Genomic DNA, 20294 nt, shown 5'->3' with positions numbered 1-20294 from the left:
TTCCCGCTGCTACTCGGAATTGTGAAGCTGAGGTTGTTACTTTTGCATGCTACATGACAGATTAACCTGGCAAAGTAATCGAATGGAGGAAAGTGGCCACCATCTCTTCCTTGAACCTCAAGTCAACAGATATCCACTTTTCCTGGAATCCATAGGGGAGTTCCTCCACTATGGGGCCGACACCGTGGGCAGTGTCCAGGTAAATCAAACCCAGTAAGTACCTCTCTTCCTTAGCACACTGAAGATCCAAGGGAAAGTCTCCCAGTTCCCTTAACTTGACATGGTTCTTGGCAGAGATTCTAGGAAGATCTTCTAACATCTTCAACAGAGACTCCTCAATAATTTCTGGCATGGCGTAACATTCCTGGAGCTGTTACCAGATCTTCACTAGAGTGATGACAGGGTTACTTACATGGACTTTTGTCATTGTGAGGCCAAGGTCCCTAGTGGCATTTTTGGATGATGACTGTCATGCTCTGTAGATCTCAGGTTTGTCATCAGACTGGTTAAGGCTTGTGCTCACTAAGTCACGGCGAGCCAGATATTGTGCATGGTGTTCTGCTGCAGGTGCCAGGCTGGTGGAAGCCCAGGGAACAAATGACTGTGCTGTAGTGCCCAGTGGTACGTCGCAAGGGTGGGGAGCTGTCCTAGCATCATCCACTGCTCATTATCCCTGTAGTGGAATCTTTGGAAAGCGATATGAAGGTATCAATAAATGTGTCGTCCGCAACAGGTGTCGGGTTGTCAGTGTGAGCCATCTTCTGAAGGAGATCACCAAGTAATAAAGCTGCCGTCAGAAAACACTGAAGTTAGGGAAGCAGAAGAAAAAGCTGTTTGGTTCAGTGATGTGCCAAGTTCAAGCTGTGCTTTCATGTATTCGCCTGTACGCTCTGCAATGTCCTTTTCTGACACTGCTTTGCTGGCCCTTTCAAACTTCTCCTTCAGTTCTTCAGCTGCCTCTAAGAGCTTGGCCTGTGCAATCGGTGAAGGGTAAACACACTAAGTTCAGCCTCTAATTTTGCCTCTTCTAATTGCAGTTCTGCTTTTTTCCATCTTAAGCTTTGCCTCCTTCTCAGCAAATGAAGCACATGCTTTTGCCACCTCTGCTTTGGCGCGGGCTCTTGCTGCTGCCCTAGCAACTGGAGCTGATGTATGAGAACTCTTAAAGCTGGATACGGAAGCATTATCACCTTGTTTCTGATCCATGATGCAGTTTTTAGATGTAAGGAGGTTTTACCTGTAGCCGTAGTTGTTGAAGCACCAACTGATCTCTGTTTTTTCACTGTACTGCCTTTGCTGAGGTGTTGTAACATCAACTAGACAGTCAGCCAAACTCCATTCAAAAATGACATGAGAGTCAGGGAAAAGCCTCCCAGCTCCTTGGTTTTATTTCAGACTCAATGGCATGACAGAGTGAGTAAGGAGTGAAACTGAAAAACAACAAAATACAGTGCCATCACCTCGCTGTTCCATTCCCACAAGTAAATATACACAGGTAAGTAAGAACTTAGCTCAGTTTCCTGCATGCGAATATTATAACATTCCAACAAGTAAATACTACAGGTAAATACTATGTATAAACCATTAGCATCTAGATTAGTGTCTAATAAACTCAAAAATAACATTCTTTTTCAGCAAAATCTTATTGATACTTTTAGCTTAACTTCTAAACAATATAACATCAACTTATAAGCAATGCTTCTACTGGGGAAACAACAGGATGGCTTTGGATAGAAACTTCTTTCGCTCCTAACAGAAACCTTTGGCCTACTGCCAACCAACGTGCTTTCCTACTTACTACTTCCTGGCCGCACAGGAAGTGATCAGAAACTACTCATTAAAATAAAAGCTAAATGTGCTTAATCACATAGAGAAATATAGATGCATTGCCCAAAGGGCAGACCATAGAGGATGACCTAATAAATTTAGAATGCAAATATAACTTCAGAAAACAGATGGAATTATAGGTCTCTTGATTTTATATACAAGGGACACATTTAAAAGAAATGATTTGTAGTTAAGCAAGCTATTTAATTAGAAACCAGTATATTTAAAGAGTAAAATAATCAAACTACAACAACTTCTCTCAATAACAGCAGGATAATATTTTCATTGAAGTTCAGTGAATAGATCCCGTTAAAAGCAATCTACGTGCTTAAAATCAATTTCAGTCGCTGTAGCAATGAGAACATCAAGCTTGACTGACAGGAAAACTGTCCAATAAAATCTCCATTCTGCTTTGTAACAGTGTTGTCAATAAATACAGGCTCTGACTTAATACTGCAATATTATTTGAATCATAAATATTTGGCAAGTTCAAATACAGGTGCTGAATTGATTAGTGTTTAAGATCTTCTCTGAGACAGCACAATGCCAGAATCAGTGGAAGAGTTCAACAATATGAAATGTTTTAATTACAGACGTGAACATCAGAATTCATAATGCCAAAAGCTCATGCCTAAGTGTGACAACAGTGTGATAATAGGAAGTAAAGCTTTATAAACAGGAAATGGGGTGTGGCTGATTTTATTTTATTAGAAGCACATGCTCAAAAACATTTCATATAGTAAGCTAATTGAATACAGCCTACTGATTCGTAACTCAGATCAAAATACAAACTAAGAATACTTGCCAGTAATTTGCCATATAGCTTTAGAGTACTATGCTCACAAAAATGTACTTTATTAAAAGGTTCAATATTAAAATAACACAGGAATATTAAAAATGCTAAATAATCTTATGGTATCTTCCCAGATACTTACCCAAAACCACAAGATTAATAGCAGGCTTCAAATCATACTCTCCTGCATTCTTTACTTTGCATGTGTACAGTCCAGAATCTGTTGCCTGCAGGGAGGAAATTTTAATGGAAGCATCGCCCGTCTTGTATTTTCCTGCAAAGGAGATTCTTCCTATCTGATTTGCACTTATGTTCTCATACACAGAACCCAATGAGTAGGTGATCACCTGTGAACCAATCAGAACAGAATTAGACCACTCTCTATTAGCAACATTGAAAATATAAAATGGGGTCCCAATGGCATTATAAGTTTTGAGTCTTACTTTGATATTCTTCAGAGCACAGTGGCATTGATCATCCAATAGGGATGTCTTACATTTAGTTAACTACCTATGATGTTCCAACTTACAACTCTCTCATTATCCAATTGCATCTCCTCCCAACCAGAACAAAAGCTATGAAAGGGTTTTCAATCCATAGAGTCACTTCAGATTCAGATTCAGATTCAGTTTATTGTCATTTAGAAACCACAAATGCAATGCAGTTAAAAAATGAGACAATGTTCCTCCAGAATGATATCACAAAAGCATATGACAAAACAGACTACACCAGAAAATCCACATAACGTTTGGCAATCCCCAATCCAGAGTCCAGAGAGGCTGCTGCGTATTAATATCGCGCGTTCCCCGGAAAGGAGCTCCAAATCCACCAGACAAACAAGACCAAAAACTGAAGCTACAAGACTTGCACCAATCCTACATCAAAACCCATTTTATTCTCCCTATATCCCCATCTATTCTCCTCAGATAATATTATTCACCAAATAAGTTACCAACAGGCACACCTTTCGTCCAGTATGTGGGAGAAAACTAGACCACCTGGGGAAAATCCCATTTGGTCAAAGGAAGAGCAGGCAAGCTCCACACTGACAGCATCTGAGGTCAGGACTGGATCCACATTTCTAAAGCTTCAAGGTAGCAACTCTGCTACCTGTACCAATGTGATGCCCTTTGTGATCACTTCCTTATGTGATTACCATGTCAGCTATTCATTGATTACCAATTGCCAAAGATATTTGTTCATTAATATAATCCTGAGCATCCTTTAATGCTGTTATAAAACAGAATAAATCAACCAGCTAATCATTATTGTTCAACACACAATGGAAGTACTTCACAAAAGCAGAGTGATATATTCAACTGTTACTATATTCCACATTTAGTATCTGCAACGAAAGAAGAAAACTCCCCCTTAATAGTTCTCAATGAAAGTATCAAGGATATAAGAGACAAGTGAAAGAACATAGAACAGTACAGCACAGTGCAGGTCTTTCAACCATTAAACACGCCTTTGCTCCATCCGCGACAAGCAGGATTTCCCGGTGGCCAATCATTTTAATTCCAATGCCCACTCCCATTCCAACATGCCAATTCATGCCCTCCTTTACTGCCTTGATGAAGCCACCCTCAGGTTGGAGAAGCAACACCTCATATTCCGTTTGAGTAGCCTCCAATCAGATGGAATGAACGTCGATTTCTCTAACTTCCGATAATATTTGCCCCCCCCCTTCCCTCTTCTTCCATTTCCTACTCTGGCTCTCCTCTTACCTCTTTCCCTTTCCTTACCTTCCTATCACCTCCCCTGATGCCTTTCTCCTTCCCTTTCTACCATGGTCCACTCTCCTCTCCTATCAGAATCCTTCTTCTCCAGCCTTTTACTTTTCCCACCTATCATCTCTTAACTTCTTACTTCATTACCCCTCACTCACCCACCTGGCTTCACCTATCACCTCCTCGTACCTTCTTATTCTGGCTTCTTCCCCCTTCCTAAACAAGAGAAAATCTGCAGATGCTGGAAATCCGAGCAACACACACAAACTACTGGAGGAGCTCAGCAGACCAGGCAGCATTTATGGAAAAGAGTAAACAGTTGACGTTTCCGGCTGAACTGATCATAACTTATGGACTCACTTTCAAGGACTCTTCATCTCATGTTCTTGATATTTATTTATTATTATTTCTTTTTGTATTTGCAGAGTTTGTTGCCTTTTACACATTGGTTGTTTGTCTGTCCCATTGGGTGTGGCCTGTCATTGATTATATTGTGTTTCTTGTACTTATTGAGACTGCCCACAAGAAAATGAATCTCAGGGTTGTATAGGGTAACATACATACACTTAGATAATAATTTTACTTTGAACTCAAGTTTTATAGAGCCGCAACATTAGCTCACAGCTATTGTGCTCAATCCCCTGAGTAATGAAGGCCAGCACACACCATACACATTCTTAATCACTCTATCAACCTGCGCAGCAACTTTGATGGATCTATAGTCTAGGACCCCAAGATCCCTCTGTTCCTCTGTTAAGAACATTGTCATTAACCTTGTACTACATGTTCAAGTTCAATCTTCCAAAGTGTATCACAGTGATGTTAGTGAAATATTAAAGCATGGCTGGTCAGCTTCATAGCCAAATTGCTGAGGATACTTGAGGAAAGTAGGATCATTGGGGATCTAGAAAATTAAATTTCACAAAAGGAAGATGTTGTGTTTATAATGTTTCAGTAATATTTGAGTAATCTATATATATTTGTTGATTAAGCATTCTTATCTATTTAAATAATTCATTATGGGTTATATGTAAAACATGCTACCATGTGATACACACACACATCACTTAAAGTAAACACAAAGTCAGACCCACATTTCAGACTCCCGCATCTTCCTTTGAATTAGTTTAATATTTTGAAGTTACAGAACAGAAGAGACATTAAATATTTCCTAAAGTAAATGACCAGCAATGTCTTACTGGATGAATAAAATCTGATCTCATGAAGATTTGAAATTGCAAGTGAACTCCTGCCCTTGCAATGATCATTGTATTTCATATTAATTGTTCCTTTTTGCGCCTTGTGGCGCATCAGGTGGGATTTCGGCCATTTGCGTGGCATTTGACTGTTTTTTTCATGAGGCCAAGTCGCTAACTCAACGCTCAACTCAGCATGGATGGAAACTGTGCAAGCAGCTGGCTGGATTTGAACTCGGGACCATTTGCCTTGAAGTTCAGCGCTGATGCCACCGCTCAGCTAATTTCATGCTAATGATGATCATAAAACCCACCACCAGCTCTCAAAGTGACAAATTCAAATAATTTTATTTAACCTATGGTGATGTGTTATGATGGTCTAACATCCATAGGCTGAATATTCTATGGATCAAAATGAGAAAAATTGCATGTTTAATCAGTAAATTTAAATACCTTAATGTCCAACATAATGTCTGTGTTCAGATATTGAACAAATGAATCATAAAACATTTGGGTTTTCTATGAAGTTGCAGCCGTGTTTCTGGATGTAAGGAAACCACAGGGAGTGCTTTGTTGCTCATATTGATGTTCCTTAACCACAGGATGTTTCAAGCTAGAATGTGGCCTTTTCAAAACCACATCCAACTGATCCAAGCATTCAGAAAATTTAACACTTCTGAAAGTGATCCATAATTTGACCATCTGCTGACTGGATAGTTCCATAAGTTGCTTTTTCCTTCCCCCACTTCCTTAGCTTTCTTTCCGGAGCACTGTTGGTAACACTGATGATGTAAGCACATTGATGACAGTGAGGGCTCAGATAAAAAAAGCAGACATTCAGCACTGCTTTGTAACATACAGCCTATCTCTCAAGCTCTTTCAGTAGAACAAGGATCTAATGTAATTGTTAGTTCCTACATGGATGACAATTGATCCAATCCTTCCTTCCTTCATTTTTCTCCAACCTTGTCAATGGACTGATAGGACAATCTTTGGACTCCTGTTCCTGGAATGGAGAATGTTACCACGCCTTTGACTGGAAATCCCCTGACAAATTCATTTCTTTATATATCTCCCAAGTGAACATCTTCTACAATGGTGCTGTTGTCCACTTCCCCTTTGTTCTACAGTCCCTTCTTCTCTGGCCTCTTATGAATCCCAAACCACCAGCTATCAGAAGGTGTGTGACTGCCTTTCAGCTCAAAATGTCTTGATAATCCCCCCTCCTTTGGCAATGTCAGCACCTCGGGCCCCACTTCATAAACTCTGAGCCAAAGTTCCTCGAGTTTCGGAGATTTACTGCTGAAATGATTACGGTGATCATGCATATCTTCCCATACACTGAATGGGGCTTCCACAATGCCATCCTCATCTAACCTTGTTTTATATATATAATTTATTAAAGTTTTACATATTTAATTTTCTTGGTAAAATTTTATTTTGTTGTACACTTTAATTAACTGGTTTAAATATTATTCATTTGAAAGACTGATGTGAAACAGCGGTGGAACTTGACCCAGTATTTATGGAGGATTAAAGACTATGTGGCATTGATTAATTTCAACATTAGCTTCAAATGTCTTTAACTCTAATGCAAATAATTGAAACATAAGTCAGGTAGTCCCTCCAAGAGCTGAAACAAATATCAAAGCAATGGAAGCTGGCTAAGTACATTAGGTGGAATGGATGTAAACTCTGTGTTATTCTATCATAAATCAGTACCTCATCCAAAACCCAAAAAGGGGCCCCTTGCGTGTTGATTATAATTTCCCATTCGAGAAGCAACGCTGTCGCATTCCATTCCATTTCATTTCATCACATCAAGTTACATTTTTATCTCAAATAAAAATTAAAAAAACTAAAATAAATTTTGTGCAGCCTTGCTGTGTACAAATTGGCCGTCAGGAGGAACAGAGATGAGGAGGAATTTCTTTAGATGGAAGGTGGTGAATCTGTGGAATTTATTACCACAGACAGCTGTGGAGGCCGAGTCCTTGGGTATATTTAAGACAGAGGTTGATAGATTCTTGATTAGTCAGGCTGTCAAAGGTTACAGGAAAAGGCAGGAGAATGGGGTTGAGAGGGTGATGCACCATCAATAACTCACTCTGAGACGTAAGAAGCGAGATATCGGCTTTTATTGACTGGAAGAATGAACAACACTACATCCTGGAGAATGAGGCCGGGCTCAGGCCTCAATCGCCTTTATCCAGGGGTCTGTGGGAGGAGCCACAGGAGCAGTCAGCAGGGGTCTGTGGGAGGAGCCACAGGAGCAGTCCAGACAGGTATATGTAGTTCACCACAGAGGGAAAATATATCAGCCATGATTCCATGATGGAATGGCAGAACAATTTGATGAGGCAATTGGCCTAATTCTGCTCCTATGTCTTATGGTCTTATAGTTTTGTAGACTTCAGAAGTACTTCAAAAGTTTAAAAGATTTTTTGTGATTTCCTAAAAGGGTATGTTTAAGTTATTACCTGTCATGTGCTAGAAAGATTTTAAGATTTTCAAATGGGTGAACGTAGTCAGCAGAGTGCAAAGATCCTGCAGAGGGTGTGATGGGGGAGAACATTGCTCCAAGCACACTCACAAATATTTCACCTCCCCCCTCCAAAATGAATCATTCCTAACATGCAGAAATCTCCAGAACTTGCTAAAGTATCTGTTCATGTGTCCATTATAAGTAAAACACTGAACAAGAATGGTATTCATGGAAGAACACCATGGAGGAAACTATTGCTCTCCAAAAAAAAACCTGCTGGACGTCTCAAGTTTGCAAAAGACTACCTGGATGTTCTACAATGCTTCTAGGACTATGTTCTGTGGACAGATGAGACAAAAGTTGAACTTCTTGGCAGAAGTGCACATTGCCATGTTTGGAGGAAAGTGGGCACTGCACACCAACACCAAAACCTAATTCCAACTGTGAAGCACGGTGGAAGGAGCATCATGGTTTGCTGCCTCAGGGCCTGGACAACTTGGAAATGTTGAGGAAATAATGAATTCAAAATCGCATCAAGACATTTTACAGGAGAACGCCAGGGTAGCAGTTCATCAATTGAAGCTTAGTAGAAGTTGGATAATGCAACATGACAATAATCCAAAAGATAAGAGTAAATCAACAACAGGATGGTTTAAAAAGAAGAAAATTCATGTTTTGGAATGGCTGAGTCAAAGTCCTGACCTTAATCCTACAGGAATGTTGTGGAAGGACCTGAAGCAAGCAGGTCATGCAAGGAAGCCCACCAACATCCCAGAGTTGAAGCAGTTTTGTAAGAAGGAATGGCCTAAAATTCCTCCAAGCTGATGTGTAGGACTGATAAAAAAATTACCAGAAATGTTTGGTTGAAGTTATTACTGTACAAGGGGATCACACCGGTTACTGAAAACAAAGGTTCACATACTTTTTCCAACAAATACATATCATACTGGATCATTTTTTTCAATAAATAAATGAACAAGTATAATTTTTGGTGTTATTTATTTAATTTGGTTCTCTTTATCTAGTTTTAGGACTTATGTGAAGCTCTGATCACATTTTAGGTCATACTTATGCAGAAACAGAGCAAATTCTACAGAGTTCACAAACATTCTAGCACCACTGTAGGGTGCAGGTGTGATGTTTTGGTTTATTAAAGACATACTGTGGTACAGACTATGTAAATGCTAAGATATTCTACCATAGCAGCAAGGAACACAAGTTTACATTTGTGTTAACTAACCTCATGATTAATTAACTATGAGGTGGAGAGGAGGAACAAATAAAAGAAAGATTGATGACAACATTCTCCTTAGCTGTGGTAGCAAAATGACAGAACATTTGTAACCATCTCATAACACCCCTTGGAACCATAATGTATTTTCTGGACATTCAGTATTTATACAACTGCACCAAAGCAAATTGTCCATGCTTCCATGATTCTTGCAGCAGTTGATTTGGAAACGTAGAAGTTCATCAGTTTATGGAACATATAGGGCCCCTAACTTTAACAGGAAATATTTTGGGCCATATTTATATGGGATAATTAGGATCTGGTCATTTACAGAACTAGTACCATATCCTTCAAAGCAGGCATAAATCAAAGCCTCAGAGAAGCTTGTCTGCATGCTTAGGTTATTATTTCCTTGCCAGCTTAGATTATTCAGTGCTTTTATTCCAAGAGAAATCTCTTCTAATCCTTCACAAGTGAGGGACTTCTTGAATTAAACAGTTATGAAATGTTTTGGTAGAGTCAGCAATGGAGAGCAGGGTGGAAGTTAATGGCAAAGGTGATAAAATTGATGAGTCCTGCACAGGGTGCAAGGAGCAACGCCAATGGAGTCATCAATGTTACAGTGAAAGAGTTGGGGAGTGGTGCCAGACTTGGTTTGGAACAAGGACAATTCCACACAGCCAAAATCACAGGCACATCTAGGGCCCATTCAGGTGCCCATGGCTATATCTTTGATTTGCAGAAAGTGAGAGGAGCTGTTCACGGCAAGAACAAGCTCAGCCAGGTAGATGATAGTGTCAGTGGAAGGGAACTGGTTGGATCAGAGGGCTTTAAGAACTTCCTGATGAGGAATGGAGGTGTGTAAAAACATTATCATTCATAGTGAAGATGAGGTGGTTGTGGCCAGGGAATCAGAAATTGCCCAAATGGTGGAAGCCATGTAAGGTGTCCCAGATGTAGGTGGGAAAGGGAAGACAGACTGAAGTCAAGGTATGAGGAAGTGAATTTGGAGGAGCAAGAACAAGCAGAAATAATGTGCCTGGCAGGACAGTCCTGTCAATGGATCTTGGGTAAGAGACAGAATTATGAAATGTTCATTACTTTTTAAAAAATTTAATTGGGTAAAAATAAATCAGTTGATGAAACTAAATTGAATTACAATGCAATGTAGTATTTTAAAAAAGATTAACACAATTAGAGCAATCATTAATTTAGAATGTAAACCATCTGCTAAAATATACTCACAACTTTCTGATTTGGTTCAGAGTCTTGTAAAAGCCACTCAATATCCAGATCCTTTGTTACTAAGTGACCAAACCGATGTTGACATGGTAGAATAACATCCTGTTCTTCAATCATCTTTATTTCTTTTTCAGCAATTGCACTCCAGAAGCAAGCAGAGCCTAAGTAACAGAGAGGAGCAGAGTTAGTACACTATTAGTAAGTATCCTGCTGAAATCGTACATGACTACATGACTTGCATCACCATGAACACTCCAAAACTGGTTAATCTCTCAGAGAGTAGTAAAACTTCCTCAAGAAAAAAAATATGAATCTCTCCCTTTTCCCAGAAAGGTCCAAAATTATACTGTAAGTAGCTAATTTTGCCTGAAAGTTCAGGGCCACATCTTCCCTCAATAGGAGCAGATATACACCCACCTTGATCATAGCCTTTTTCAGCCCAACTGGCTAATCCACTGTTTTATTGTATATAATTACACACAAAAAAAAAGGAAATGTATTAAGACCATAAGATATAGGAGCAGAATCAGGCCATTTGGCCCATCGAGTCTGCTCTGCATTACATCATAGCTGAGCAAATTTTCCTCTCAGCCCCAATCTCCTCCCTTCTCCCCGTATCCTTTCATTCCCTGACCAAACAAGAATCTATCAACCTCTGTCTTAAGTATACATACAGACTTGGTCTCCACAGCTGCCTGTGGCAAAGAATTCCACAGATTTATCACTCTCTGGCTAAAGAAATTCCTCTTCATCTCTGTTCTAAAAAGATGCCCCTCTTTTCTGAGGTGGTGTCCTCTGGTCTGCGACTCTCCCACTATAGGAAAATCCTCTCCACATCCACTCTATCAAGGCCTTTCACCATTCGATATGTTTTAATGAGGCCACACCTCATTCATCTGAATTCTAGTGAATACAGGCCCACAGCCATCAGACACTCTTCATATGACAAGCCATTCAATCCTGGAACCATTTTCATAAACGTCCTTTGAGCCCTCTCCATTTTCAAGCTTGGATTGCTGAAAGCATTGCAATTAAGTTCATCTGTCTGCACTCCACAGGTGATATTCCTACCAAGGATAGATCTGTAATGACTTATCTATGTTGGCTTACACTTCCTTTACCGATGATTATGTGCTAGTCCTTTGCTATAAGTTCACGACCAGCACAAGTAACCATTTGATATTGGATTCTTGCAATCCCCTGAGGGTCCAGCGAGTCTTCTCTGGGGTATGAAGTCTATCCATATGCATTAGCCTAATATTCTGATCATAATAATGAATGGCATTAATTACCTTATCTATGAATTATACATACTCTGCACAATGAATATACCTGAAGTTGTATCCAAACCAAAATCTTGGACTGATTCATTAGAATCTCTTTGCTATCATACTCAATGACTCAAAAATAAACTAGAAGAACAGAATTCAAAGCAGAGCTAAAGCCACAGTACTGATTTCCTTACCAGTGTTGGGGGAGGTGGGAGAGATAGAATTATATGACATAGTGATGATTTACAAAATGATTACAGTAAAGTGAATGCTATTCTTTTGTGGTGCGTCACTTCACCACAAAATGTTTTGCGAATTAACGTTTATTCCTCAACCTCTTTCCTGGATTTCTTGGAAGATATTGATACTGTTTCATAAAGCACTTTTGGAATCACTACCATGCCAAATATTTCTGTAATACAGCCAAAAGTGCAGCATGATGCAACTGGTTTGGCCCAATGCTATCCATATCAATTAAAGCAAGATGACCCACCTACCCAACATTAATTTGATTTTTGTTTGGCTGCCATTCCTCTCTCTATAGATTGTCATTTCACATCAGTACTTTTATTGCACCAGAAATTAAAAGCAGACTATCAATCAAGTTCCCTGTAACTGTCTAGCTGTGCATGGGTTAAGCTTTGCAACACTACACTTGACCCCATTTCAACATTACAGAAAGCATAAGAGCAGAATATGCTTCAACTGTATGGATTCAATATATTCCTATCAGCAGCAAACATGAGAAAAAGTCTTCAAATCCCTGCACTACAGAGATTATGAACAACTGAATGGTCTAAGCAAATACTAGTTTTGTTGTTTAAAATATGATCAATGAGAAGATTTGCTGCCTGTGGCAAAGCCCTGGAAGAACTGGGAAATATACACCTGAAGTTATCCATGCTGGTTCAGGACCCTACAACCATTAGGCTCCTGAACCAGTGTGGATAACTTCACTCATCTCAACTCTGAACTGATTCCAGAATCTACAGACTCACTTTCAAGGACTCTACTTCTCCGTATTATTTATTTAATTATTGTTTGCACAATTTGCATTCTTTTGCACATTGGTAGATTGTCAATCTTTGCTTATGTGTCATATAGTTTTTGTAAATTCTATTGTATCCCTCGAATGCCCCTCTTGCTGTCATCTCAATATACTCAGTAAATTTCAGCTCATCTGAACCACTACAGGCTCTACTTTAATTTGCAACAGGTCCCCCACACCCATCATTCCAGTTCTGCATTCGCCAATGCAGAAGCAATGGTGATCTGCATTGATACCCAGTCTACCAACAACATAGATGTAAAAAATATTCCAGTCTTTCATTCTTATATCCTCATTTCTCATCCACTCAGCCCTTCAATTAATTCATTGTCTTCATTCTTTCAACCTGGCCACAACACTTGGCCTATCACTAGCAGCTGTGCATTCAGCTAAATGCAGTGTACTTATGTATGCCGGTGCCCTTCTGCTGCTGCAGCCCATCCACTTCAAGGTTCAATGTGTTGTGCATTCAATGATGCTCTTCTGTACACCACTGTTGTAACCATAGTTATTTGAGTTACTGTTGCCTTCTTGTCAGCTTGAACCAGAATGGCTATTCTTCTCTGACCTCTCCCATTAACAATGAGTTTTTGACCATATAACTGCTGCTCACTGGATGTTTTTTTTTGTTTTTTTGCACCATTCTTTGTAAGTTCTATTGCGCATGAAAATCCCAGAAAATCAGCAGTTTCTGCAATACTCACACCATCCCTTCTGGCACCAACAATCATTCCACAGTCAAAATCACTTAGATCACATTTCTTCCCCATTCTGATGTTTGGACTGAACCCTTTGACCATGTCTGCATGCTTTTATGCATTGGATTTCTGCCACATGTTTGGTTAATTAGATATTTACATAAACAAGGTGCTCTGGTGTATCTAATAAAGTGGCTACTGAGTGTACATTCCAGGCTTTAACATTCCATTCTTAAATGTAGTCAGCCCCTTGACGTCCCTTAGAGGTCTCTTTAAAAGTAATCTCTTTGACCAAATTATGATCACATCTGTACCATATTCTTTGGCAATTCAGTCATTCATATCTGAGTATCCCTTTGCATACTGCATTGGGATATATTTCTAACCTAAATCAACTGTTGACTTCCTCTACAGTAAATGCAGACCTGGAAAGGAAAATTCCTTCCCACTTACTTATCGCATTACCCACTGGTTAAAATGAATGAATTCAGGAACTTCACCACCTGGACAATAAAACATCCAGAATTGGTCATGATTCTCAATTTGTCAACAAATGTCAGTAAAAGTATGCAGGCATAAGACTACTTGACATGGCACTGGCTATGTTTAAGGATGGAATAATAGTTTACCTTACTGTGCCAGCTGGACTATTTATGTTGCAAATAAACCATTATCATTAACTTCTCATACAGAGTGGTAGAACTTTTGAAGATGTTTTTAAAACAAAACCAAATGATGTCATCACATTTGCAGATCTTCAAGAAATATACTCTTATTTATGATAGACTGGGTATAGCAAAGAGATAAAAATGCAGAATAAATGAAATAAAGGTCCTGCACAATTTGTTTGAATCGTTGTTTTAAAATGTTCATAATTTACAATTCCAGAAAAGTTCTCAAAATCCACATAAATTCTGGCAAACACATAAAATTAGCAATAGCATGCAAGGAGTACCAATATAGACCAAATTTTAATAATATCATATTCACCACTAATAATGTAGTAAATGAATATAATCAGGATATACATCTTAATACAGTGAACAGATGGTGTATTTGACCAAGTTATGATCACCTCTATACCACATTCTTTGGCAATTCACTCATTCATTTTTGATTATCCCTTTGCGTGCTGCATTGGGACATTTTTCTAACCTAAATCAAGCTGTTGACTTACTCCACAGTAAATGCAGACCTAAAAATTAGGTCCTAAAAATGAAATAATTGACTTGAAATATAATTTTCTTCTGTACAATAGAATCACTTAAATTGAATTTCAGTTTCACGTTGAAACTTGTTCAAAACTGCAATAAATTCAGAATTAACAGGGCTTAGACATAGCAACTGGTGTTAAGCAGCATGTGCAGTGCCTTGTCAAATGCCTTATGAAAATTGAAAATAAACAACATCCACTGACTCCTTCGTCTGTCCTGTTTGACTGTCGGGCAAGAATTCCCCTTTAGAAAGCCATGCTGACTTTGGCCGATTTTATCATGTGCGTCCAAATAACCTGAAACACATCCTTAATAGTAGACTCCAACATCTTTCCAACCACTGAGGTCAGGGTAATTGGCCTATAATTTCCTTTCTTCTGCCTCACTCCCTTCTTAAAAAGTGGAGATATATTTGCAATTTCCAGTTCTCAGTAACCATTCCAGAATCTAGTGATTCTTGAAAGATTATTACTAATGCCTCCACATTCTTTTCTGCTACCTCTTTCAGAACTCTGGGGTGTTGTCTATCTGGCCCAGGTGACTTATCTACCTTCAGACTTTTCAGCTTCCCAAGCAAATTCTCCTTAGTAATAGCAACAACACTCACTTCTGCCCCTTGACATTCCCGAATTTCTGGCATTCTGCTAGTGTCTTCCATTGTGAAGACTGATATAAAATACTTATTAAGCTCCTCTACCATTTTTTTGTCCCCAATATTACCTCTCCGGCATCAATTTTCAGTGGTCTAATATCCATTCTCACCTCTCTTTTACTACTTATATATCTGAAAAAACTTTTTGTATCCTCTTTTATATCATTGGCTAGTTTACCTTCATATTTCTTCTTTTCTCTCCTTATGGTTTTTTTTACTTGCTTTCTGATGGTTTTTAAAAGTTTCCCAATCATCTACCTTCCCACTAATTTTTGCTATATTATATGCCAACAACCTTGCACTCAACATCAATAAGACCAAGGAATTGACTGTAGATTTCAGGAAGGGGAAGTCAAGGTAACACACACCTTGGGATCAGAAGTGGAAAGAGTGAGCAGCTTCAAGTTCCTGGGTGTCAACATCTTTGAAGATCTATCCTGAACCCAATATATTGATGCAATTACAAAGAAGGCACGACAGTGAGTATATTTCATTCAGAGTTTAAGGAGACTTGGTATTGCACCAAATACACACAAATTTCTACAGATGTATCTGAAGAGCATTCTAACTAGTCGTATCACTGTCTGATGCAGAGGGGCCACTACACAGGATTGGAAAAAGCTGCAGAAAGTTGTAAACTCAATCAGCTCCATCATGGACACCAGCCTCCCCAGCATCAAGGACATCTTCAAAAGGTGATGCCTTAAAAAGGCATCATTAAGGACCCACATTATGCAGGACATGCCCTCTTCTCATTGCTACAATCAAAGAAGACGTACAGAGACTGAAGGTACACTCTCAACTTTTTAGGAACAACTTCTTCCTCACCATCATCAGATTTTTGAATGGACAACAAACCCATGTACACCACGTCACTATTTTTTTCCATTTTGCTCTCTTTTTGCAGGACTTTCATAATTTAATATTTTATATACATTTCTTATATTATTAATATAAGAAAAATATATTTCTTATATTTTTTCTTGTTACTATGTATTGCAATGTGCTGTTGCCACCAACAAATTTCACAACATACACCAGTGATAATAAACCTGATTCTGATTCAATGACTGTCAAATTAAAAACTCTCTGTTGTGGCTTTAAACACATATCTCACCATTCAGTAGTAAACCACTGAGTATTGGATAGAAAATTTTAAACATTATGCCAAAAGAACTAGATTTATATACCCTGAAATTCTTCCCAGCTTTTCTTGTAAATCCCTTTTGATTTATTTCTGAACACCAAAAGTTGATAGGTTAACATTTCTGAAATTTTGCGCAGTAACAGGGAAGTCTTCTTGGCCAATGCTAAGCTGCCCTACTCGGCAGTAAATATTTCAGTATTTCTGTTTCAGAACAGGAATTACAGGGGCATGATAGGAATACGTATTTCTAATAGATTGAGAGATAGTTTCTTTAGGAGAGAGTTGGCAGATGTAAATAAAGTTGTGAAATACACCAAGTCCATAAGGATAGGGGTGTGAACTTCACATATAGTGCATCTGCTAAGGCCCTCTCCTTAGTTCCCAATACAGTCCCTAAATGAACATTAATATGCCCTACAATATTCTAACATGCATTAATAAACACAACAAAACATTGAAATAACTAAAAGGAAATTATATTACCTCCTTCCACAGAAACTTAAAAGCCATGATTGGGTTTTTAAATCACAATTTTTAAATTGTGGCTGTGTAAACAAAGGCACTTTCCATGAGAACAGCATCCAGCAGAGAGCCAGTTGACAAGGGGCCTGGAAATCTAACATTGTACTTACATAGATAATCATAGTTCCTCAAGTTCCAGAAAAAAATCAAGATAGGGCTTGGGGCTGACCCCTCACATATGCAGACTACAAATGAGTAGATAATGAGTGTGCAATAAACTGAAGGTTAAAGAACAAAAGACGTGAAAGTGCAGAGAAACAAATGTAATCTTTTAGATCTATTTTGTTCAAATAGGAAAAGATTAGATATGAAACAAGTTTTAAGTAAGTGGAAAAGCAGTGGGAAAGGGGAGTGAAGAAAGAACAACAAGGAAAGGTGGATACGGTAAAGGATTACTAACAAACTATGGGGGCAAGATGGTTTATGCTAGCGACAGATCACGAGCCCATTGTGTCCATTTTCAATCTTAGGAAGGGAATTCCAGTGATGACTGATAGATAGATAGATAGATAGATAGATAGATAGATAGATACTTTATTCATCCCCATGGGGAAATTCAACATTTTTTCCAATGTCCCATACACTTGTTGTAGCAAAAACTCATTACATACAATACTTAACTCAGTAATAATATGATATGCATCTAAATCACTAACTCAAAAAGCATTAATAATAGCTTTAAAAAAAAAGTTCTTAAGTCCTGGCAGTTGAATTGTAAAGCCTAATGGCATTGGGGAGTATTGACCTCTTCATCCTGTCTGAGGAGCATTGCATCGACAGTAACCTGTCGCTGAAACTGCTTCTCTGTCTCTGGATGGTGCTATGTAGAGGATGTTCAGGGTTTTCCATAATTGACCGTAGCCTACTCAGCGCCCTTCGCTCAGCTACCGATGTTAAACTCTCCAGTACTTTGCCCACGACAGAGCCCGCCTTCCTTATCAGCTTATTAAGACGTGAGGCGTCCTTCTTCTTAATGCTTCCTCCCCAACACGCCACCACAAAGAAGAGGGCGCTCTCAACAACTGACCTATAGAACATCTTCAGCATCTCACTGCAGACATTGAATGACGCCAACCTTCTAAGGAAGTACAGTCGACTCTGTGCCTTCCTGCACAAGGCATCTGTGTTGGCAGTCCAGTCTAGCTTCTCGTCCAACTGTACTCCCAGATACTTGTAGGTCTTAACCTGCTCCACACATTCTCCATTAATGATCACTGGCTCCATATGAGGCCTAGATCTCCTAAAGTCCACCACCATCTCCTTGGTCTTGGTGACATTGAGACGCAGGTAGTTTGAGTTGCACCATATCACAAAGTCCTGTATCAGTTTCCTATACTCCTCCTCCTGTCCACAGTTACACTGCTACACAGTTACAACGTTGGGCACTGTTCCCAGTAGCCCACTCGTATAACATAGAGTTCAAGGGTACCAACCAACACAGCAACACTGATGGCTTGTCACGTCTTCCACTATTGGCAACTGAAGAAGAAAAGTCTTCATTCTGTGACCCAGCAAAAGTGTTCCACACAGCACTGGTGGACCAGTTGCCAGTAACAAATTCTGAAATACAAAAGGAATCAAGGAATGATTCGTAATATCAATAATCTATGAATTCACCATGCAAGGATGGCCAGCTCATGGTAACCCTACATTTCCAGAGTGCTCAGCGAGACAAGACCAACTGTTGGTATGTCAAAGAACACTGATGTATGGATCTCGTGCTGTGGTTGTCTCTAAACTGCACACCAGAGTGTTAGAAAATCTGCCTGAAGGACACCTGGGTACAGTCAAGATGAAGAGTCTCACCCAGAGCTATGTGTAGTGGCCGGGAACAGATAAACAGATTGAAGACTTCCAGCTGTTCAGGATGACAAAAAGTTCAAGGGGCACCGTTACACCCGTGGGAGTGGCCATCACCACCATGGCAAAGAGTACACATTGACTTTGCTGGGTCATTCATGGACTCCATGTTCCTGATTGCTGTGGATGCTCATTTGAAGTGGTCAGAGGTTATATCAATGAAGTCAACCACCTCAGCAAAGGCTGTCTCCACTCTGATGACTATCTTCACCAAAAATCGCTTACTAGAACAAGTTGTGAGTGACAACAGACCACAATACACATCAGAAGAATTCCAACTGTTCATGAAGAAAAAGGGCATCAGACATTTCAAGTCAGCTCCTCACCACCCAGCAACGAATGGGTTAGCTGAAAGGCTTATCCAAACCTTCAAGAAGTCTATTAAAGCTATGGACAAGGAGGACATTTCTCTCCAGCACAAGGTGGACAACTTCCTTTTTGTGTATCAGAACCCCGTTCATGTGACAACAAATCAAACGCCTGCAATGCTATCCATGAGCAGGAATCTGAGATCTCGAATAGTACTCCTGAAACCAGATCTACAGAGGGAAGTGAAGAATAAACAGTTCAGCCAATTGCCAAGTGAAGCAGCGAGGAGCTTCAACGTTGGATAGGAAGTCCTAGTATGTGAGTCCCAAGAAGACAAGTGGACACCCAGTAGGATAACTACAAGAACTGGATCATTGATGTACACAGTGGATGTTGGAGATCAGACATGGATACATCATGTGGACCAGATACTGGATGCTCAACCAAAGAACACACCTGAGTCGACTGCATCCAACAAGATGGACACATTACAATTACTGGACTTATCTCTCAGTGATGATGTCACTGACAGCAACATGACACCAGAAATCGAGAACGTTGTCTTAGACAAGATAACTACCAAACGTGATGCCACTCCACAGGTCCAGAGATGCTATCCTGAAAGAAATAGAGCACCGCCCAAAAGACTGAATCTTTAGAACTGTGAAGTTAGTTATGGACTGTTCTTGCGAAAGCATGTTTATTTAAAATATGGGTTTATGAAAGGGAAATTGAATGTTTTGTACATATACAGTTTCATGTTGCATTAATCTAAATGGGGAGGAAGTGTAATGTATGAATCTATTTCTTTTAGAGCAATGACCCCCCCTTAGCACTACATATTGATCTGTTGTCTGCACATGCGCATTGTTCTCTCTCGCTCTCTCTCTCTCACTGCAGTGTGATAGCACCAGTTAAAGCCATCTCCTGTGTGCGTGCTTTTATTTAATATATAAATAGTTGTGCAAAGACACAACAAGAAGGGTGCTGCCAGGCTTGGTAAAGCACAATGACTGCAGGGGGTATGCTTCTTTGAGCAATGTGAACCATGGATAGCCTCCAGGTCCAT

At 39.4% G+C, this 20294-nt stretch overlaps 1 protein-coding gene across 2 annotated transcripts in view; it reads right to left on the bottom strand.

Moving 5' to 3' along the window:
* LOC140716834 (CXADR-like membrane protein) overlaps window positions 1–20294 on the bottom strand; it is a 112642-nt gene that overhangs the window by 20157 nt on the left and 72191 nt on the right. For both annotated transcript variants that reach the window (XM_073029789.1, XM_073029788.1), the window contains exons 2-3: window positions 10508–10665; window positions 2763–2967 (exon numbers count right to left, since the gene is read on the bottom strand). In XM_073029789.1, coding sequence (XP_072885890.1) covers window positions 2763–2967; window positions 10508–10665 — 363 coding nt within the window. The remainder of the gene's footprint in view (window positions 1–2762; window positions 2968–10507; window positions 10666–20294) is intronic.

The sequence above is a fragment of the Hemitrygon akajei genome, chromosome 26 (assembly GCF_048418815.1).
Source record: "Hemitrygon akajei chromosome 26, sHemAka1.3, whole genome shotgun sequence".
Lineage (NCBI taxonomy): Eukaryota > Metazoa > Chordata > Chondrichthyes > Myliobatiformes > Dasyatidae > Hemitrygon > Hemitrygon akajei.
This window is presented reverse-complemented; position numbering and strand designations above follow the sequence as displayed.